This window comes from Denticeps clupeoides, unplaced genomic scaffold (genome assembly GCF_900700375.1).
Source record: "Denticeps clupeoides unplaced genomic scaffold, fDenClu1.1, whole genome shotgun sequence".
NCBI lineage: Eukaryota > Metazoa > Chordata > Actinopteri > Clupeiformes > Denticipitidae > Denticeps > Denticeps clupeoides.
The window spans coordinates 828,619-851,594 of record NW_021629982.1 but is presented as its reverse complement, the minus strand read 5'-3'; the positions used below and the strand labels follow the sequence as shown (position 1 = coordinate 851,594).

The window sequence follows — 22,976 nt, the reverse complement described above, 5'->3', positions numbered from 1 at the left end:
CTTGTTGATGTCACAGGATAAAGGGCAGACTCAAAATGTCAGAACAACCAATGTATGTGGACAGTGTCGGGGAGTGACGGAATGCATGTACCGTTTAAATGAGTGATAATCAGAATACAGTTACTTTGTTAAAATAAATGTATTACACGGCTGTCTGATCTGCGCTGCCACCAGGACGACCATCTGCCCGTTCCAGAGCAAGCACAAGTGTGCTTAATATAGCGCGTAACAGTGCCAAACGTTACCACAAAACATTCCATTTTCTCCAAGTACAGTATGAGTGCGAGGAATAATTAATTCATGCATTTTTATAATAATTTTTATAATAATTATCTCGGTATTGTTCACTGATAAGACCTGATAAGACCTCATTATTTAGTAAACTTAGTGTTTGTTTTTTTGCAAGCTTTAGAAAAGCAGCACCTCATATGTTTATGCCAATTGTTAGCCAATTATTGGATTTTTTTTTGGGGGGTTAAGTTTTTCAACCAAACAGTTCAGCACTGACACCTTAGAGGGTTCTTGTAAATGGCCATGAAGTAGTGTTGCTGGGTTGCATTAAAACATATATTGTCTTGTGTTTAAAAAGATATGTGGTGGTCAGGTTTAAAGTGCATTTTGTCATTGTCACATCAAGTTTAAAATATCTGATTTGTATTGAAGGATCTTTAGTATTTTTAAGTTATTTGTGGAAGAGTAATATTGACAGTAAATGCCAAAAAGTATATTTAATTTTTTTTTTTATTCTACTTTATTAACTAGAAAACTGAAGACTGGAGAATTATCAAAACAATTTAACATTCAGTTAGTAGGGTCAAAATGTGGTGTAATCAACATGTAAGCATGGATGCATGGTGGTTCAGGCTGGTGTTGGTCTCTCGGGGGGGGTGTACAGTGTACCCCCTTTTTGATGGCTACTTAAATACAGCATAATACACCAAGTCACAAAGCTCAAACCATCTCAGACTAGTTACTTGAACATGACATTGAGTTCGCTATACTCTACATTCACCAGGTCTCAATCCAAACAGAACACCTTCGGATATTGGCTTCGGATATCATAGACAACCAGCAGACAAATCGGCCGCAGCTACATGATGCTATCATGTCTGTATGGACCAATATATCTGAGGAATATTTCCACACTGTCACGACTACGGACTTACGGGGGAAGGAAGCGCAGAGGTCTGACATGTTGGGAACGGGGTTTTATTAACAATAAACAAAGAAATACAAATAAAGACTGGCGCGGTGGCCGAAAACGAATTTAACTTAAATAAAGAACATAAACTAACCCGTAGGCGTGTGGCGATTGCCAGAACTCAAAAACACATGAAACTAAACCAGGTCAAGTTCGTGCAGAGAGTCCACGAAAATGCCAGCGACCCCGAACGGGCGGAAACTTCCGGCATTTATGGGGCGTCAGGATTAAAGTCAGGTGTGGAGCCCAGCTGCAGGCAATCCTGACAGAGCCCCCCCCTCCAAGGGCTACGTCCTCGGAGCCCCAACAGTACCATCAGTGGAGGCGGCGGGGTGGACGGCGGCAACCACAGGGCTCCTGCCCTGCTGTATCCTCCCCTTGGAGGACCCCGGTCCCTCGGGCTGGCTCCCCGGCGTGGTCAGGCGTGGCGGCCCCGGTCCCTCGGGCTGGCTCCCCGGCGTGGTCAGGCGTGGCGGCCCCGGTCCCTCGGGCTGGCTCCCCGGCGTGGTCAGGCGTGGCGGCCCCGGTCCCTCGGGCTGGCTCCCCGGCGTGGTCAGGCGTGGCGGCCCCGGTCCCTCGGCCTGGCTCCCCGGCGTGGTCAGGCGTGGCGGCCCCGGTCCCTCGGCCTGGCTCCCCGGCGTGGTCAGGCGTGGCGGCCCCGGTCCCTCGGCCTGGCTCCCCGGCGTGGTCCCGCTTGGCGGCCCCGGACCCTCGGCCTGGCTCCCCGGCGTGGTCCCGCTTGGCGGCCCCGGACCCTCGGCCTGGCTCCCCGGCGTGGTCCCGCTTGGCGGCCCCGGACCCTCGGCCTGGCTCAGCTGGGTCCTCATGCCTACCCGGGGGCTCTATGGCGCTCCACCCCTCTGGAGGCAGACGCAGGCCCATGCCTGCCCCGCCCTCCTCACTGGCTACCGGAGGACCCAGCTCCATCGCTTCCCCACCTCCCCTCCCCTCAGGAGGAGTCCCCAACCCGAACTGCACCCCCCCAAAAATTTCTTTGGGGGAGCACCCCCCCCGGCTGGACTTAGGGGTACCTTGGGGCTTGTCCACCTCGCCTTGGACCAGCACATTCGGGTCAGGAACCTCCTCCCTGGGGTTCGGCTCCGCGGCTGGGTCGCCATCTGGTGGACACAAAGAGGGGAAGTGGGGGCGACATACGGACACATATGCCACACAGACACACACAGACAGAGACAGACAGAAGAGAGGGTCGTCTGGCTCCCTCTCTGGGCTCTCCGGGACCTCCTCAGGGGGCACAGCCAGGATCTCGGGAGGAGCGACCTTCTCGTCGCCCACCAGTGCTGGGTCTTCTTGCCCCGGATCCTGACTGGCACTGGATGTGGTGGAGGGGCAGAGTTCGATCCCTGGCTCAGGCCGATCAAACTCCGCCCTCAGTCTCTGTTGGAAGTCCCGAAAACTCCTGTCTGTCTCTCCCTGCTGCCAGAGGGTTGTGCTCCAGCCCCATGCTGATCCAGTCAGACACGTGAGGATGGTAGTGATCTCGTCTGTGTCTGCTGCCCCACTGAAGGGTCCCGGGACAATTGGGCGGTCCCACACGGGGCTGGGCACGTCGCTGGAGATGGTGGTAGGTGTGTGGTGTGGAGGGGGGTGGACGTCTTCTCCAGCAGGTGTGGACGCTGGTGCTGCGCTGCCATTTTGCTGGGGAACGTCCGGGCAGAGGGAAGGCGGGTCGGCGACTGGAGCAGGAATGGAGGATTCCCTGCGAGGCAGTCCCGGCAGCGCAGTTGCTGGCTGGCGACCTCCCGTCGCCCTCTTCCACCAGCTTTCCGCTTCCGGGTTTCGCGGAGTTTCCCGGGGGTGACGTCATCACGTGGCGCCGCGTACCACGGCTTCTCGGGGAGAAAACGCTCCACCAGAACGGGCGGCGCGTCTCTCCCCTGGCGTCCGCGTTCGCCGCGCCGGGCTGCGTCCTTCGCGGCGTTTCTTCTCCTCTGCTTTCCACCTCTGCGCTTTTGGGTGGGTCGCTGGCATTCTGTCACGACTACGGACTTACGGGGGAAGGAAGCGCAGAGGTCTGACATGTTGGGAACGGGGTTTTATTAACAATAAACAAAGAAATACAAATAAAGACTGGCGCGGTGGCCGAAAACGAATTTAACTTAAATAAAGAACATAAACTAACCCGTAGGCGTGTGGCGATTGCCAGAACTCAAAAACACATGAAACTAAACCAGGTCAAGTTCGTGCAGAGAGTCCACGAAAATGCCAGCGACCCCGAACGGGCGGAAACTTCCGGCATTTATGGGGCGTCAGGATTAAAGTCAGGTGTGGAGCCCAGCTGCAGGCAATCCTGACACACACCTTTTTGAGGCTATGCCACGAAGAATAAGGTGGTTCTAAAGACATAAGGTGGTCCACCCGAGTACTAACGAGGTCTACCTAATAATATGACCAGCGGGAATCAATCATACAGCTAGAAAATCTACAAACAATGAAGCACTTCAGCATCAGAAGGATAAAAAAATACAAATATACTGTAGAAAAAAATATACAAATAAATGAAACTTTAAATTCTTTGATATTAAAGCCCTAAAGTTGCAAGCCCCCTCCCTAAAAATCACATCCTTGATACGATTTCAGAAAATATGAAATTGTTAACATGAGAAATTTATTTGAAGTTACTTGATAATAATATTAAAAATCATGTCTATATATATGTCTGATGTGAACTATATTAAAAAGTGGTTAGAAAGTGTGTTGGTATATTTTTCAATATTATCATTACATAATCCATAGAGGAAAAACATGATTAAAAAGAATGTTGAAAAGTTTTTTCAATGTTCATAAATATATCAGTTTGATAAACAGAAGTCTGTGTGAGGTTCATTAAATAGAAATTATAGTTTGTTAACGTTTTTGTGCGGCATATCTTCTGAAAACCAAAGACGAGACACCTTTGGAGAATGGTTTGTTCATAAATCAGCATTATGATTAGTTTTATTTTGGCATGGAAAAGTCTGTTTGTGTGTGTGTGTGTGTGTGTGTGTGAACAGGTTATGTCCTGTGTCAATGGTGTGATGCTTCCTACATACCATTATGTGATGTATCTCTTGGAAAATGACTGATGGGATAAACATATTCAGTAAGTATATGAACAGTGTTTGCGTTGTATTAAAATTAGTATTTTGTTTAGTATGTGTTTTTCAATCCTTGAGTGAAAAACAAGGTTTCTATTTTAAAAGATAGTCTAAGGGTGTGTGAACTGTGGGTCTGTGTCATTGATATGAGGGGTCGTAAAACACCAACAATGGTCATTTTTGCAAACATCAGTTTCAAGCGAGCACTAAATAGTAGTTGGTTATCTGCTGGGTGGTGAAGACCTTGTTACTGCCAATGAGGAGCGGTCACAAGCTGGGATAGTTTCAGAGGAAATTAACATTGTTAATAAATGTAGGATTTTATTTTCTGAAAAGAATCTTGAAAAAAAAATGTTCATGTTCATAAATATATCAGTTTGATGAACAAAAGTCTGTGTATGGTTCAACTAAATAAAAATGATAGTTTATTAACGTTTTGTGTGTCATATCATCTGAAAACCATAAATGAAATACCTCTGGCTTGTTCATAAAACAGCGTGACGATTAGTTTTATTTTAGCAAGGAAAAGAAAAAGTCTGTTGTGTGTGTGTGTGTGTGTGTGTGTGTGTGTGTCAATCATACAAATAGTAAATATACGACAGTGAAGCCCTTCAGCATCAGAAGGTTAAAAAAATACAAATATACTGTAGAAAAAACTAACTGAAACTTTTAAATTCTTGATATTATAGCCCTAAAAGTTGCAACCCTCCTCTCTAAAAATCACACCCCTTGATATGATTTTAGAAAATATGATTTTAATTGTTAACATGAGAAATTTATTTGAAGTTACTTGATAATAATATTAAAAGTAATGTCTAAAATATATATATGTCTGATGTGAACTACAACAACTACAAAAAGTGGTTAGAAGTGTGTAGGTTTATTTTTCAATATTATCATTACATAATCCAAAGTGGACAAAAAAAAAAAAAAAAAACATGATTAAAAAGAATAGTGGTTTTCAACGTTTTAAAGTAGGATTAGAGAAGTATTTTCATGTTCATAAATATATCAGTTTGATAAACAAAATCTGTGTGTGGTTCAATTAAATAGAAATTATAGTTTGTTAACATTTCTGTGAGAAAGGTTTGTTCATAAAACAGTGTTATGATTAGTTTTATTTTAGCAAGAAAAAGAAAAGTCTGTGTGTGTGTGTGTGTGTGTGTGTGTGTGTGTGCGTGCCAGTGATGTGATGCCTCCTACATACCATTGTGTGATGTATCTTTTGGAAAAACGACTGAATGTGTTGTATATTTAAAATAGGTATTGTGTTTAAACTTGTTTTTCTTTAACTAGAAATCCTTTTAAACCATATATCATTAAAATATGGTTTTAAAATAGTCTAAGTGTGTGTGAACTGTGGGTCTGTGTCATTGATATGAGGGGTCGTAAAACACCAACAATGGTCATTTTTGCAAACATTAGTTTCAAGCGAGCACTAAATAGTAGTTGGTTATCTGCTGGGTGGTGAAGACCTTGTTACTGCCAATGAGGAGCGGTCACAAGCTGGGATAGTTTCAGAGGAAATTAACATTGTTAATAAATGTAGGATTTTATTTTCTGAAAAGAATCTTGAAAAAAAAAAAAAAATTTTGTAGAAAAAAACAGAAGTTGTTAGGTAATTCACAGGCTTATCCATATATCTCTCTGTGCACTGTTCAACTAAATAGAAATTATAGTCTGTTAACATTTTGTGTGACATATCATCTGAAAACCATAGAATAGACAACTTTGAAGAATGGATTATTCATAAAACAGCATTACTATTCGTTTATTTAGCAGTAGTGGTATGAAATCAACTTTGTTTGAAAGCAAAATAGTTTTTCTTTAACTAGAAACAGTTTTAAAACATATATCATTTAAACAAGGTTTCTGTTTTAAAAGAAATTCTAAGGGTGTGAAAGTCTAAGGGTGAGCACGAGCGCGTGTGTGACATTTGTAAGGCCACGCATTGATTCAGTGTTTGCGAGAATGGTGGTTAGATGGGTCCTAGACCATGGAGATGACCCTAGTTGTAAACAATTGGTAAGATTAGGGTGTTAAAGATTGTTAGAGGATGTGCTAGGATCTGCGTGTGTGTGTGGGTCAGGGAAATCATAAAAGGGTTTCATTTATTTTAGCAGTAGGGGTATGAAATTAACTTTGTTTGAAAAGCTGTATAGTTAACATACCCTAGAACACGAAGCCTTTCACATTTTTCTTTAACTAGAAACACTTTTAAAACATATATCATTTAAATAAGGTTTCTGTTTTGGTCTGTGTGTGTGTGTGTGTGTGTGACATTTGTAAGGACACATATTGATTCAGTGTTTGCGAGAAAGGTGTAGAGGTATACCGGGTTATGACCTATCCCACAGCAACCATAGTTTGTAAACAATTGATAAGACATCTGTTTTTTTAAAGCTTGTCTAAGTAGTTATATGACATCTATGAATGTGAGAGGATGTGCGGGTGTCCATGGGGGAGAAATGAGGAGTGGGAAGGAAGGAAGGAGGTCATAAATTACGCGCAGGGTGTCCGGTGGAGAAGGTAGAAGGCTAGGAGGTCATAAAATACGCGCTGGGTGTCCGGTGGAGAAGGGGAGAAGGTAGAAGGGTAGGTGGTCATAAATCACACGCTTTTTCCTTATGCCGATATGTCATCAATCATTTTTGACATAAAGTATATTTTAATCACTACTACTATCCATTGGTTATATACATATTGCCCAGACTAATGTATTGTCCTTTGCTAAGTATGCTCAATTTCTTGTGTTCATTCAACCCTGCTTTTGTAGGGCAATGAGTTGCATAAAATAATTTAAGTGCATTGAACTCATCTGGATTTCTGAATGCAACATGATACGTTTAAATTATTCTAGCAAGAGAATTTGTCTTCTTTGTGCTAAGCCATATGATGCATAATTAATTATTATCATGAAGTACACTTAACTTGAATTCTTTTGTTCATTCAACAATGCTTAAATGCAACAGGTTACCTCAAAAATGTTAAGTTCATTTAACTTAATCATGTTTACAATGTATGAATCTTGTGTTTATCTTTAATGAACACTCTATTTTTATTTTATCTTAACCTTGTCTATTTACTGAAAATCTGCATTCTTATAAGACTTTGAATTCTGTTGCATTCGTTGATTTATTAGGGAACATTAGAAAGTAGAACGTCAGTCACTCCTATCACTCCTATTTCCCTGAAGCGGCAAATTCATGAACACACTCACAATTGTGCCAGGGTTTTGCGCTTAACATTTTTTGCCAGTGCATCTCTGTGAAAAGGTAGGTGCTTAGAGCCCTATTTCCAAGGTCTTTTTCTTAATAACACTAATTATGTGTACTGGTCATTAGGACTAACAACACATAAAACAGGGAAAATGTGACACCTAGCCGCCAGGGGTGCCAGGACATTACAGGACAAGGCATGTTTAACCACAGCTGCCTGACCCTTGTGTGTAACAGAGTATGTTCAGGGTGTCTGTGTGCTCTGCACTTAAGTGTATGTGAGAATATGATCCAAATGATCCATATGATCCAAAATATGGCAGCCCGTCTCATTTTCAATCAGCCAAAATACACCCATGTTACACCTCTTCTTACCTCCCTCCACTGGCTCCCGGTAGCTGCTCGCATTGAGTTCAAATCCTTGATGCTTGCCTACAGGGCTGTAAATGGAACTGCGCCCTCCTACATCAACACACCTAGCTACACCCCTGCACGCTCTCTCAGATCTGCAAACGAAAGGAGACTAAAAATTCCTTCTTCACGGGGTCTCCGATTCCAATCATCTCTGTTCTCCGTTGTTGTCCCTGGCTGGTGGAACAACCTGCCCTCCTCCACACGACTAGCCTAGACTATCACCACTTTTAAGAACCAGATGAAAACCCTCTTGTTCAAAAAATATTACAGACAAATCTAACACTTACACACGCACATGCGTACACATTGCACAAACAATACAAAAATGTATAAATACATTATAATTTTTCGTCTAGCACCTAACAATCTCTGAGCATGCTCTTCACTGACAAGTCTGAGCCTTATCAGGGCTCTTAGTTTGTAAACTCAATATTCTATAGAAATCGAACGAGAATTGCTGTTGTCTTCCTCTTGTAAGTCACTTTGGATAAAAGCATCTGCTAAATAAAGTAAAGTAAAGTAAAGTAAAGAATAAGAGTGAATGAAATACACTTACCCACTTTCTAGTTGCATTGTCCACTGGATGCATATTAGGCCTGACCATGGTGATATATAATAGTACACTATATGTAGTGCAGTATTAACACTAATTTCACAGTTATCTCACCAGCATGTAGTATTTAATTATTCATATTTTGGGCCATATTAATACAAATACTAATAAAAGTGTTTTATGACCTTTTAGATCAAAATGTATGACATTCTTTGGATTAGCAATGATACAACATGGGAAAAGAAAGAATATATAAATACCTTTGTTCATTTGGTCTCACAGATATTACAGAATTTCAAATGGTGCTTAGCGTAAATCACACAAAACAAGTTCAGACATATTTTTTTTTAAATCCAATCCTAAGTAAATAAACTCTGCATTTAGAACTCTTTCAATCTTCTTTGTGGTGGCTTGCCTGACTGAAAACAATAGGATTGTGAGCCTCTGGCTTACAACACATAGAAAATCTGGCTGTTTTGAAAGTTCCAGCAAAATTGCATAGTGTGTAACACATTTGCTTATGAACCAGAAGGCCACAAATTTACAGGTTCAAACTCTACTCACTAGCATTGTGTCCCAGAACAAGACACATAAACCAGAAATGTAGTACCTGTAACAACTGTCACTCTGAATCTACTAAATTCCATGAATGTAAATAATGTAAATGTGAAAAAGTGTGGGTGTTTTACCACCTACAGTAGATACACTGTAGATTGGTTCTATAAATGTATGTGCCTTGTTTCATTGGTGTGCTGTTGTGCTTCATCCTGTGACTGCATGGGTTAGCCATCTTGAGAATGCATGGGGTTCTTGACTGTGGTTGTAGCACCCTTGAAAAGAGGATTATGGGTCTGAAAGAGATGAAAAGATTTATTTTACTTTTTTATGTTATGACTGAAATTATTTTTTAGTATAGCAGTGAAGACTCACATTCTTCCAGTCAGTCTCCTCCTGAGCATGCAGAAAGCTGTGATATTCTCTGATATCATAGAGCTCCAAAAGCAGGCGATAAACCACAATCACCAGGATACCAATCAGGATTATTCCTGACACAGAGCTCCCAATGATCACATATGTCTTATCTATCCGACCTATGGAGAGAGTCACATATCTTAACCTTCTTTGTTTGTGTCATTGCATGTTTATGGGTCTTGCATACTACTAAAAGTAAAGGTATCAGTATCCCACAATAATTTTATATTGCTTTATTATTTTTAGAGCTGTCAAAATTATGGTGTTCAACACTGCAATTATGCACTCTACACTGTTCAGTACCTCCAAACATGGACAGATGCTCTACACTTTAATTTGGACTTTTCCACGACTAGACCTGTTTTCTTTTCTTGAACAAACCATCATCAACCCTGCTCTGACACCAACTGCAGGTTCACTCTACCTTGGAAAAGGGGCCCTCTCTGTATGTCTCCTTCCCAAGGTTTCTTCCTTTCTTTTTTCTCTCACCTAGAGTTTTTCTTGTGGTCAAGTGTGGGGGGTGTCAACTATAGGGCCTGTCAAACCCCATTGAGACATACTATATGTGATTATGGACTATATAAGAAATAAATGTTGTTTTTGATATGTTCATCCTTGATGGACACTTAAGGAGTTTTAGAACCAATTCAGATTACATATTATTTGCAATGTGCCTGCTGTTTCTGTTTTCTTTTTTTCAGGTGCACAGAGAGTGGTGATCAGGTGAAACATACTCTGTTTGCAATAGGGCATTAGCAGAAAAGTTGATTTGTTGATTTTGCCATTTCTCTCCCTTTTTTTTTTTTCGCAAATAACTCACTCCACTGGAAGGTGGTCAGACATCTTACTAAACACCTTACTATGTCCCTGCCACTGTCACAGGAGAATTATTATTCATCTTGGTGATGTGCACAGGGAGGACGAAGTGGCAGTAGATAATGTGAGGAGTGCCATGGATAAACCGATGCTGTAGAGTTAGGTATAAACTTTCCTGTTTCCTCCATCTGCTGCAGGGACCTGGTCAGTGTGGATTATATATTGTGGTGAGTTGGGACCAGCATGTCTCGAGGGTGATATATGCGCCGATGGGAGCAGACTGTCAGCTTTTAATCCAAATCAGGTGAATTATGTAGGAATTACAACAGTTTGCATATGTGCCTCCCACTTGTTAAGGGACCAAAAGTAATGGGACAGAATAAATCAAATTTATACATTTCAATACTTGGTTGCAAATCCTTTGCAGTCAATTACAGCCTGAAGTCTGGAACACATAGACATCCTCAGACGTTGGGTTTCATCCCTGGTGATGCTCTGCTAGGCCTCTACGGCAACAGTCTTCGGTTCCTGTTTGTTCCTGGGGAATTTTCCCTTCAGTTTTGTCTTCAGCAAGTGAAATGCATGCTCAATCGGATTCAGGTCAGGTGATTCACTTGGCCAGTTTTTGGGGCTCACCAATGGTTTACATCTTGTGGTGAACCCTCTGTATTCACACTGGTGGAGTCTTCTCTTGATTGTTGACTTTGACACAGATACACCTACCTCCAGTGGTGGCCTAGCGGTTAAGGAAGCGCCCCCGTAATCAGAAGGTTGCTGGTTCGAATCCCGATCCGCCAAGGTACCACTGAGGTGCCACTGAGCAAAGCACCGTCCCCACACACTGCTCCCTGGCCGCTGGTCATGGCTGCCCACTGCTCACTCAGGGTGATGGGTTAAATGCAGAGGACAAATTTCACTGTGTGCACCATGTGCTGTGCTGCTGTGTATCACATGTGACAATGACTACACACACACACACACACACACACACACACACTCCTGGAGAGTGTTCTTGATCTGGCCAACTGTTTTGAAGGGTGTTTTCTTCACCAGGAAAAGGATTCTTTGGTCATCAACCACAGTTGTTTTCCGTGGTCTTCCGTGTCTTTTAGTCTTTTGAGAATGTTCCAACTGTTGTTTTGGCCACGCCTAATGTTTTTGCTATCTCTCTGATATGCTTCTTTAGTTTTTTCAGCCTAATGATGGCTTGCTTCACTGATAGTGACAGCTTTTTGGATCTCATCTTGACAGTTGACAGCAACAGATTCCAAATGGTTGGTAGTAGCCAAGTGGTAACACACTCGCCTATGAACCAGAAGACCCAGGTTCAAATCCCACTTACTACCGCTCTCGGTAAGGGCGTCCGATAAATGCTCTCAATGTAAATGCAAATAGCAAACCTGAAATGAACTCTGGACCTTTTATCTGATTATTGTAATTGGGATAATGAGGGAATAACACACACCTGGCCATGGAACAGCTGAGACGCCAATTGTCCCATTACTTTTGGTCCCTTAACAAGTGGGAGGCACATATGCAAACTGTTGTAATTCCTACACCGTTCACCTGATTTGGATGTAAATAAATAAAAGCTGATAGTCTGCAGTTAAAGCACATCTTGGTCGTTTCATTTGATATCCATTGTGGTGGTGTATAGAGCCATAAAGGTTAACATTGTGTCAATGTCCCAATATTTATGGACCTGACTGTAGTTAGCCATGTTATGTGTAAATGTGTTCTGTTGGGGTTCGGGATATATGAGTTTGGGTGTTTTCATGTAGCGTGTGCAAGGGAAGAAGCGGCACACTGGGGAGTAGATATACAGGGTCATAGGAGAAGGGCCGTCTCCCTGTTATCTGTAAGCCTAAGGAGTAGGTATTGGTTGATGGTGCCGCCTGCTGGCTTGTGTTCAATAAAAAGGTTACCAAAACCTTTGAGATGGACAAGACTTCTCCTTTCCTGTCATTGCGGCGATGGCCCGTGTCAAATCGACTTCAACTGAAGTCGTTAATGCCCTTGTTCAAAGTGTTTTTGTGCCTATTATCTGAATCAGCTCTTTGGTGGGAATTTTGAAAGTATAATTTTGAAATGAACAACAGCAGCAATAAAAGGGTAACAATTACTATGTCCCTGCCACTGTCACAGGAGAATTATTATTCATCTTGGTGATGTGCACAGGGAGGACGAAGTGGCAGTAGATAATGTGAGGAGTGCCATGGATAAACCGATGCTGTAGAGTTAGGTATAAACTTTTCCTGTTTCCTCCATCTGCTGCAGGGACCTGGTCAGTGTGGATTATATATTGTGGTGAGTTGGGACCAGCATGTCTCGAGGGTGATATATGCGCCGATGGGAGCAGACTGTCAGCTTTTAATCCAAATCAGGTGAATTATGTAGGAATTAAAACAGTTTGCATATGTGCCTCCCACTTGTTAAGGGACCAAAAGTAATGGGACAGAATAAATCAAATTTATACATTTCAATACTTGGTTGCAAATCCTTTGCAGTCAATTACAGCCTGAAGTCTGGAACACATAGACATCACCAGACGTTGGGTTTCATCCCTGGTGATGCTCTGCTAGGCCTCTACTGCAACAGTCTTCGGTTCCTGTTTGTTCCTGGGGAATTTTCCCTTCAGTTTTGTCTTCAGCAAGTGAAATGCATGCTCAATCGGATTCAGGTCAGGTGATTCACTTGGCCAGTTTTTGGGGCTCACCAATGGTTTACATCTTGTGGTGAACCCTCTGTATTCACACTGGTGGAGTCTTCTCTTGATTGTTGACTTTGACACAGATACACCTACCTCCAGTGGTGGCCTAGCGGTTAAGGAAGCGCCCCCGTAATCAGAAGGTTGCTGGTTCGAATCCCGATCCGCCAAGGTACCACTGAGGTGCCACTGAGCAAAGCACCGTCCCCACACACTGCTCCCTGGCCGCTGGTCATGGCTGCCCACTGCTCACTCAGGGTGATGGGTTAAATGCAGAGGACAAATTTCACTGTGTGCACCATGTGCTGTGCTGCTGTGTATCACATGTGACAATGACTACACACACACACACACACTCCTGGAGAGTGTTCTTGATCTGGCCAACTGTTTTGAAGGGTGTTTTCTTCACCAGGGAAAGGATTCTTTGGTCATCAACCACAGTTGTTTTCCGTGGTCTTCCGGGTCTTTTAGTCTTTTGAGAATGTTCCAACTGTTGTTTTGGCCACGCCTAATGTTTTTGCTATCTCTCTGATATGCTTCTTTAGTTTTTTCAGCCTAATGATGGCTTGCTTCACTGATAGTGACAGCTCTTTGGATCTCATCTTGACAGTTGACAGCAACAGATTCCAAATGGTTGGTAGTAGCCAAGTGGTAACACACTCGCCTATGAACCAGAAGACCCAGGTTCAAATCCCACTTACTACCGCTCTCGGTAAGGGCGTCCGATAAATGCTCTCAATGTAAATGCAAATAGCAAACCTGAAATGAACTCTGGACCTTTTATCTGATTATTGTAATTGGGATAATGAGGGAATAACACACACCTGGCCATGGAACAGCTGAGAAGCCAATTGTCCCATTACTTTTGGTCCCTTAACAAGTGGGAGGCACATATGCAAACTGTTGTAATTCCTACACCGTTCACCTGATTTGGATGTAAATAAATAAAAGCTGATAGTCTGCAGTTAAAGCACATCTTGGTCGTTTCATTTGATATCCATTGTGGTGGTGTATAGAGCCATAAAGGTTAACATTGTGTCGATGTCCCAATATTTATGGACCTGACTGTAGTTAGCCATGTTATGTGTAAATGTGTTCTGTTGGGGTTCGGGATATATGAGTTTGGGTGTTTTCATGTAGCGTGTGCAAGGGAAGAAGCGGCACACTGGGGAGTAGATATACAGGGTCATAGGAGAAGGGCCGTCTCCCTGTTATCTGTAAGCCTAAGGTATTGGTTGATGGTGCCGCCTGCTGGCTTGTGTTCAATAAAAAGGTTACCAAAACCTTTGAGATGGACAAGACTTCTCCTTTCCTGTCATTGCGGCGATGGCCCGTGTCAAATCGACTTCAACTGAAGTCGTTAATGCCCTTGTTCAAAGTGTTTTTGTGCCTATTATCTGAATCAGCTCTTTGGTGGGAATTTTGAAAGTATAATTTTGAAATGAACAACAGCAGCAATAAAAGGGTAACAATTAGATGACCCAAAAAATAGGAATAGGTTTTGCAGATGGAGGAAACAGACATTTTTTTCCCCACCAAACTTTTTTATTTTCTGCTTTTCGGTAGTTTGCATATTCTCATTGCCTGGTAATGTGGAGCTCCCGTGTTGTGCTTGATAATGCCTGGCCTTATATGACAAGTATGCAGGCAGTTCTTGTCTGATATAGGATTCTGTTAAAAGTGGGATAACCTCACAAACAGGCCAACAAGAAGGCCCTCCAGCTAATCCAGCAAAGACGGCCCAGCACATCATTGGGACCCGACTTCCAACTTCCATCACACATGGTGTAGTGAGTGAAAAACATAATCAGACATGAAATACACCCTGCACATACACTCTTCACACTGCTCCTGTCTGGAAAGCGCTACAGGGGCAGTGGTGGCCAAGCGAGTAAGGAAAGACTCATGATTGTAAGGTTGGTGATTTGAACCTCAAGGTGCCACTGAGCAAAGCACCATCCCCAAACATTGCTCCCCGGGCGCCTTTCACTGCCCACTGCTCACTAAGGGTGATGGTGGTGATGGTTAAATGCAAACACCACGGTCTGTTTTGTGCACCATGTGCTGTGCTTGCTGTGTATCACAATCACTTCACTTTCTTTAATTAAGGTATGTGTACATCTTTTACATGCACACACACCCTCAAACACATGCTGCTACCCTGGACTGTTCTTATTAACTGTCCTACTTCATTCTTTGTTTCTGTGGAGTGCAATAATTGTTATGCTATATTACACTTCTTTACTTTTTTATGCTCAATCATCTCTTACCTTATGATTTTATTATGTACTGTCAGTTATGATATAATAAAAAACATATATAATCAAGATAATTTTATTAAACATTCCTCTGGAATTTTTCCAATATTTTGTAGATTGGTGCTGATTGGTCAACCTCTATCCATATTTTACCGGTTATGATACTGACCTGTCGTCAATTAATTAATGTACTTGCACAATGTTCCCTCGGCTTTTAAAATGTAGAAAATTATATTTTCCATAAAATAGAATATTGACTTTCTTTCAACATCTGTGTTTTATATTATGAATAAAACATGGGTTTATGAGATTTGCAAATCATTCTGCTTGTATTCACATTATATTCAGCATCCCAGATTTTTGGAATTGGGATTGTAAATCAAGATTGAAATGCAGACTGTAGATAAGACTGTGTGTGTGTGTGTGTGTGTGTGTGTGTATAATGTGCTGTCCTTACGTGGTAGCTCTGAGTAGAGTATGAAGAAGTGTCCAGAGTTGTCCAGCTCTACTTTGTAGGTCAGATTGCCATGGGAACACTCATACTCCTGTGGCCCTGGTTGTTTCTTACACCGCACCTCCCCACACACATTGTCACACTGAGCAGAGTTTTGCTCTGAATTAATGCACAGCATACATTCCCTATAAATACAAACACACCCTTGCATGAAAATTATAAATTATACACAGTATACATAAAACAATATGCAAACATTACTAACATATGGCTGTAAATTACATTAGCTAATTATAAAATGGTAAAAAAAAATGATTGCTCTTATTAACAGCTGACTTACAAAATCATACAATCAAAATCATACAAAAAGACACATAATCACCTGTACACTGCAGTGTTGCAGGGATTAACGATGCGGTCACAATGCTCTCCTGTTACGGTCTTGTTGCAGAAGCACTGGTTACATTTACACACACCCTGTGCACTACACTGTAGCCCATTCTGGCCCACACATCCTGTTGTTTCACCAGAGCACTCACATGCTGCTCCCATAAATCCTTCTTCACATTTACACTCGCCACAGTCACAGTTGCCTTTGCCTGCAAGTTCACACACACAAACATTTTCAAACCATTTTGTAAGTAATGGCAATATATATTTAGAATACAAAAATTATTGAAAGATTAATGGACTTTTTAAATAATTTTTGTATTTAAAATTTAACTAGAAACAATTATACATTAAAGAATACATCAGTTTCACACACTAGGCAGATTAAGGTAAAAAAAATCTTATTCTATTCATGGTTATCAAATGCCTGTTGCTAACTGCATCAAATTAGTTGAGTTGATAGTCATGCTGATATGTAAAACATATTTGATAAATATTCCTGACAAAAGCAATAGAAAACTGCAAAGATAATTAAATAATTACACAACACTGCTGTTTTACACATGCATTATAAATATATTTTATTAAACAGAATACTGAATATATGAATGGGATTGTGTTCAGTATTCAGCCATCACTATTTTTCTCACTGTTTTGCCCAGCCCCATGCTATCTCTGTACAGATACCTAATTCGAAACCAAGTTTTGGCCAGTTCACATTCAGTTTTGAGACATTCAGTTTAGTTTCACTGTCCCAAAAATTATTCCAGTTCATTCTAAAGTACAGTTTAAAAAGCAGCTTTTAAAAACACATTTTAAAGAACATTGTAATGTGATTTGTTTTCAGCAGTCCAGTAGCAGCCAAACACTCACCATTGCACATTTTGCCTGCATGGTGTGGGCAGCTGTTGTCATCGCATTCACAGTGGGTGTGACGGTAGTTCTCTTCGCACACACACTCTCCGCACTCACACCTTCCATGGCCACTGCATTCCTGAGCACTATTGCCATGACATTTGGACTCACCCTGTTGCTCACACTCACAGAACTGGCCCTGATATGTATCATTGCAACTGCACATAAGAGTACATAAGAGCAGGATCAATGCAGAAGACAATGCAAGGCACTGGAAATACTGAACTGACTTTGAGTCAACAGATTAAATATTTGTCAGTGATTGAAAGGATAGTTAAGTCTCCAACATTGTTGGACTCAACCAAGACTCCTGACTTGGTTATCACCATCTGAACCAAATATGTTTATCCTAACACCAAGTTTAACTCACCTGCTCCCAATTCACACCTTATGACACTAACAAATCACATGACACTCAGGAGAGAAAATGGCTATTTGTATTTACCTTTGTGAGATACGGTGTGTGTGTGTGAGTGTGTGTGTTATATATATATATATTTATACCTGCAAACGCCACATATTAATGTTCCATGCTCTTTGCACTGAAATGCCATTTCCTGAACGTCATCACATTCACAGAAACAGAATGTTTCCACGGAGACCCGTAAAACATCTCGGACACCCTGCACTCGAAACTCAAGTTCCTTCCTCTGCTCCAGACAGTGTGATGCATTTAACCTCACAGTAAACTCAATCTAAACACAAAACACATTGTTATGGCAAACAATTTTATACACTCATTAACAGAAAATTGAAAAGTAATCTGTACTAACAAATTTATTTGCTGTTCAGTTGAAATGTAATATAAACTGTTTTTTTTATATCACTAGCATTTTAGCAGGGATGTGAACACATTTTATATTTACTATATAATATCTCATATGAGGCTCTATGACTGATATAAGATTATGTGCTCTGTGTGCATCTGTGTGTTACCGCATCATCTTCGGGCTTTACTCCACGGCATTCCACCTGAGTGCTCCAAGTCAATGAAGCTCCACTGCAGGCTGAATGGTACATCACAGACATACCTTGTGGAGGCCCCTTATGCTCCAGGACCACAGTGGAAGAAAGATTCTACACACCCACACAGACAAATTAATTAATACCATCAGGGAAATTTCTTTTGATCCCATGCTGATTTTGCCCACTAAAAAATAAACAATCTGTCTTTAATTTCAATGATAGGTAAAGTACAGGCCAAAAGTTTGGACACACCTTCTCATTCAATGTGTTTTCTTTATTTTCATGACCATTTACATTGGTAGATTCTCACTGAAGGTTTCAAAACTATGAATGAACACATGTAGAGTTATACACTTAACAAAAAAAGGTGAAATAACTGAAAACACATTTTATGTTCTAGTTTCTTCAAAATAGCCACCCTTTGCTCTGATTACTGCTTTGCAAACTCTTGGCATTCTCTCAATGAGCTTGTATAGCACTTGTTGGCCCCTTTGCCTTCACTCTGCGGTCCAGCTCACCCCAAACCATCTCGATTGGGTTCAGGTCCGGTGACTGTGGAAGCCAGGTCTCCACTTTTTGTTAAGTTAATAACTCCACATGTGTTCATTCATAGTTTTGATGCCTTCAGTGAGAATCTACAATGTGATTCATGAAAATAAAGAAAACACATTGAATGAGAAGGTGTGTCCAAACTTTTGGCCTGTACTGTATATTTGAAGAGTGACAGACAGAACAATAACAAAAAAAATCCAAAACAATGCATTTCAAAAATAAATTAATTTTCATGATTTAAGTATTTGATTATTTATTTGTATTAGAAGTATTTGATCAGTCAGCAAGATTTCTGGGTGCCAGTTGTATTTTATAAAGGCACACACTGGGAGCTTCTTAACTCGGTACCTGTATTAATGACACCTAGAAGCAATCAATCTAAACATAAAATCACTCTCTGGCATCAACTCAACTCTCCATGTTTGGAGGTGAAGGAATGCTGCCTATGACTCCATGAACATCTGTCACATGACCGGCTTGGGATAGGACAAGTGAAGATGGTGACAGGTGATTTCCAGCGTACTTTATCAGCGCCAAAGGTGGATTTTTAATTATCTGTAGTTTTTTAAGTTGTGGGTAAATTTACTGCAATTTTATTTTTAGCCAAGTATTTTACTTTGCTACATTGGAAAAACCCCACATTGTTGAGTAAAAAAATAAATGCAGTAAACAAATCCACCTGAACTAGATCTATAACACTTGGATCCTTTATATTATTTATATTATTCCAGGCGGTGTTCCGGACTACCACCAAAATTTCACTGTCCTAATACCCATGTTGCCCAAACATTTAATCCAAATCTGTAAAGTACTTTTCGAGATATTTTGCAAACATGTAGACAGACACACAGACAAAAAATATCTATGGATATAGCCCGAATGCGTGAATGCTTTAATTGTTTTTGCATATTGTATATTGTACGTAAAATAAAGGCAGTGCGGTCAAATTAAGGATTTCATTTAGACATGAAGTAGTTAAAACTCAAAAGATTCGGTTCAATGGAGACCTCAGATTTGTGACTCATGAGTTATTTAATGGATCTGTGATGCCTGGCATTCCTGGCATCACAACAAAGACCAGAGAATTTTTTTCCGCATAGTCTGAGAGTCCCTCAGGTGCCTTTTCGCAAACATGTGCCTATTACTAAGGAGTGGCTTTCATCTGGCCACTCTAGTGAAAGTGATAATTGTAGACTGCAGCACAGCACAAGGTGCACACAACGAAATGTGTCCTCTGCTTTTAACCCATCACCCTTAATGAGCAGTGGGCAGCCATGAAAGGTGCCCAGGGAGCAGTGTGTGGGGACGGTGGGGAAGGTTTTCTTCTTTCACCTCAGTGGCCCCTTGGTGGATCGGGAATTGAACCGGCAACTTTCTTTTCTTTCTTTCTTTTCCGGCAACTTACCTTCAGCAGATTTGTACATAGAGACAATACTGTCTCTGATGTCTACAGACAATTCCTTTGAGTTCATGCTTGGTTTGGGCTCAGATATGAACTGTCAATTTATATAGACAGGTTTGTGCCTTTCCAAATCACTTTCAATCAACTGTTTTTTCCACAGGACTTCAATTAGAGGCAGAGGTGGCCTAGTGGCTAAGGAAGCAGACCAGTAAGGCTGCCGGTTCAAATCCTGAACTCCTGAAATCCTGATAATCCAGAATAAAGTGATTGGTTGAATGCAGTGGACACATTCATTGGGTGCACTGTGTGCTGTGCTTCACAAAGACAATCACTTCACTTTCGCTTTCAATTAAGATGCAGAAACAACACAAGAATGATCAGGGCAAACAAGATGCACCTGAGCTTCATTGGCAAAGGCTGTGAATATTTATGTACATGTACTTTTTCAGTTTTTTATTTTTAATAAATTTGCCAAAACATCAAGTATTTTTTATCATGTTGTGCTTATGGGGTGTTGTGTGTAGAGTTGAAAAAATTAATTTAATCTATTTTGAAATAAGGTTGTAACATAACATACTGTGGAAAAAGTGATGTGCTGTGAGTACTTTCCGGATGCACTGTATATGCTTTTTGCTTGTGTTTTCAATACATTCCATGCTCAAACTGAACAAGAGGTTTACAGTCTAATACTGTAGGATTCTGTGGGGTAGGATGCATTATTTCATTTTTTTATATCAGCAGTCACTGTGCTCATATGTCAGTAAAGACAACTGATATATTTATGTTTGCTATAGAAAGAACAAAAACTTTGTTAATAAGGAATTGTTGAACATTTTGGATACTTTGATTTTGGCTTTATTTTCCTAATTTTTAGGAAAAATAAAAAGATACTTTTACATAATTACATTTTTTTCAGTGCTTTTTCCAATTCTGATCAATGCACACCTGTGTTCTTTGCTCAGTCATTGAGTTTCCTTTTATGATCAAGCCCACCTCAACTTCTCATTAGAGACAGTAAGCAAAATCCTTATTTTCTTTTTTCTCTCCATTAGTTTTGTGGTTTACAACTCAATATTGCAGCGTTAGGATTCGCGTTCATAGATTAAAAGAGCAATACTCTTTTGCGCACTATTGCAAATGGGTTACTTCTTATTGCTGACCTTCCCTGCCAAAACCCTGGTCGACCATGACAACATTGCCCCATCTTCTAACATGCTTTGGGGATGTTTTTCTGCCAAGGGGACAGGAAGTCTGTATTGCATTAAGGGAAGGATAGATAAGGACATGTACCATCAAAACTTGGGTGAGAACCTTCTACCCTCAGCCAGGACATTGAAAAAGGGGAGGAGGGTTTGAGTTAGCAAACATTAGCCACAAAACATTAATGAGTTGGAGAGGATCTGCAAAGTGGAGTATGACAAAATCCGCCTGAGATATGTGCAGACCTTGTGACCGACTAAGAAATGTCTGACCTCTGTGACTGCCAACAAAGGCTTTGCCTAATAAAAGCATGTACTAAAAGGGATTTCATTAATGGAAAATTTTTTTTTTTTTTTTTACAACTAATTCATTTTTCTGGATTTTCTGGATCATTGTACTGTCTCTCATTGTTCAAATAAACATACCATTGAAATTATAGACTGATGCTTTCTTGGTTAATGGGCACACTTACAAAATCAGCAAGGGTTCAAATAATTTTTTTCCCTGACTGTAGATGATCAAAAAATACATGAGCAATCTTTTCTCAGTAATAAATGTAGTTTAGTTATCCAAGATCACACATTTTATTAAATTATCATAATTCACTTCAAACCCTAATGTAGACTATAAAATAGTCAAATCTGACGTTTAGACCGACATTTGAATGAACAATTATCTGATATGATTTAAGTATTAGATCAAGTCTACTGTTTAACAAAATGGGACAACAATACAATCACTTTACAGGATGGTGATCGTTACAGAACACACACTCTACCCTGTATGCTTCAGAGATGAGTTGGACCACATTGCTGGAATCCTTCTTCAGAATGCCCACCACTGACTGAGGAATCAGTTCACTTAGTGCCTGAGAGAGAAGATAAACAAGCAGCAGATGAATGAAGAATCAAGAAGAGAGAAAGCAAGGGAGAGAAATATTCCCTTAATTATGCATAAGTGATTAGTTCCTTGCTACAGAATGAAGTGGACATTACAAAACAATAAAATTTGAAGGACAGAATGCCAAGATGTGCTAGTATGAGCCAGGTGCTTGCTGGTAAGAAAAATCTTACTCTATTTCTATCAGAACCCTGTAAGATCCTGCAACAAATATTTATGAGAAAATTAAGCCTTCAAATCTTTGTCTCCCTCTGCAGCCACCTCTGCTGCTGCATGAAAGTAAGGTGCTGAAAGATGTTTAACATTTAATTTTTGAAAGCTTGTTACATATACATTTACAGCATTTATCAGACACCCTTAACCAGAGCGACTTACAATCAGTAGTTACAGGGACAGTCCCTCCCTGGAGCAATGTAGGGTTAAGTGTCTTGCTCATGGACACAATAGTAGTAAGTGGGATTTGAACCTGGGTCTTCTGGTTCATAGGCGAGTGTGTTAACACTAGGCTACTACCACCTTAACAGTTCATGGAAATCATGGAAATTTTATGTCTGTATATGAAATGACCTTGTATGCAGGGAAGATTTCCTCTGTTACAGCAAAGATAAGCTGCATGTTGGCATCCTGCAGAAGCCTAGAGAGATGTCCTACTGAGGGGTAATCCTGACACAGACATATAATGTCAGTACACTGGTTGATCACATAATATGTGTGGAAATTTTCAAAACAGTTGATTTGTGGGAAAGACTCACAAGCAGCATCCCATTATAGGTCCCATTGATATCTAGGTGACACCGCCCATCATGAGGCTGGTGGATACCTGCCAGTCGCCCATCTCCTGCCAGGTGAAAGGTGTCATCGGATGTATAGACTAGGATCCTTGTCACATTTCGCCAACCCAGCTCTTTCTGCCGGGAGTAAGAGAGTAAGATTATTTGAGTAAATTCCTTTTCAAAAATACTA

General features: G+C 41.0%; 1 protein-coding gene across 4 annotated transcripts in view; it reads right to left on the bottom strand.

The window, feature by feature from the left end:
• Positions 1 to 8,391: 8,391 nt before the first annotated feature.
• The window catches only part of itgb7 (integrin, beta 7), a 34,617-nt gene continuing 20,032 nt past the window's right edge, over positions 8,392 to 22,976 (bottom strand). For all 4 annotated transcript variants that reach the window (XM_028967187.1, XM_028967188.1, XM_028967190.1 and 1 more), the window contains 10 exons: positions 22,766 to 22,921; positions 22,581 to 22,676; positions 21,892 to 21,981; positions 17,930 to 18,070; positions 17,498 to 17,688; positions 16,952 to 17,151; positions 16,071 to 16,287; positions 15,692 to 15,873; positions 9,412 to 9,572; positions 8,392 to 9,332 (listed from right to left, as the gene is read on the bottom strand). In XM_028967187.1, coding sequence (XP_028823020.1) covers positions 9,264 to 9,332; positions 9,412 to 9,572; positions 15,692 to 15,873; positions 16,071 to 16,287; positions 16,952 to 17,151; positions 17,498 to 17,688; positions 17,930 to 18,070; positions 21,892 to 21,981; positions 22,581 to 22,676; positions 22,766 to 22,921 — 1,503 coding nt within the window. In that variant the 3' untranslated portion in view covers positions 8,392 to 9,263. The remainder of the gene's footprint in view (positions 9,333 to 9,411; positions 9,573 to 15,691; positions 15,874 to 16,070; positions 16,288 to 16,951; positions 17,152 to 17,497; positions 17,689 to 17,929; positions 18,071 to 21,891; positions 21,982 to 22,580; positions 22,677 to 22,765; positions 22,922 to 22,976) is intronic.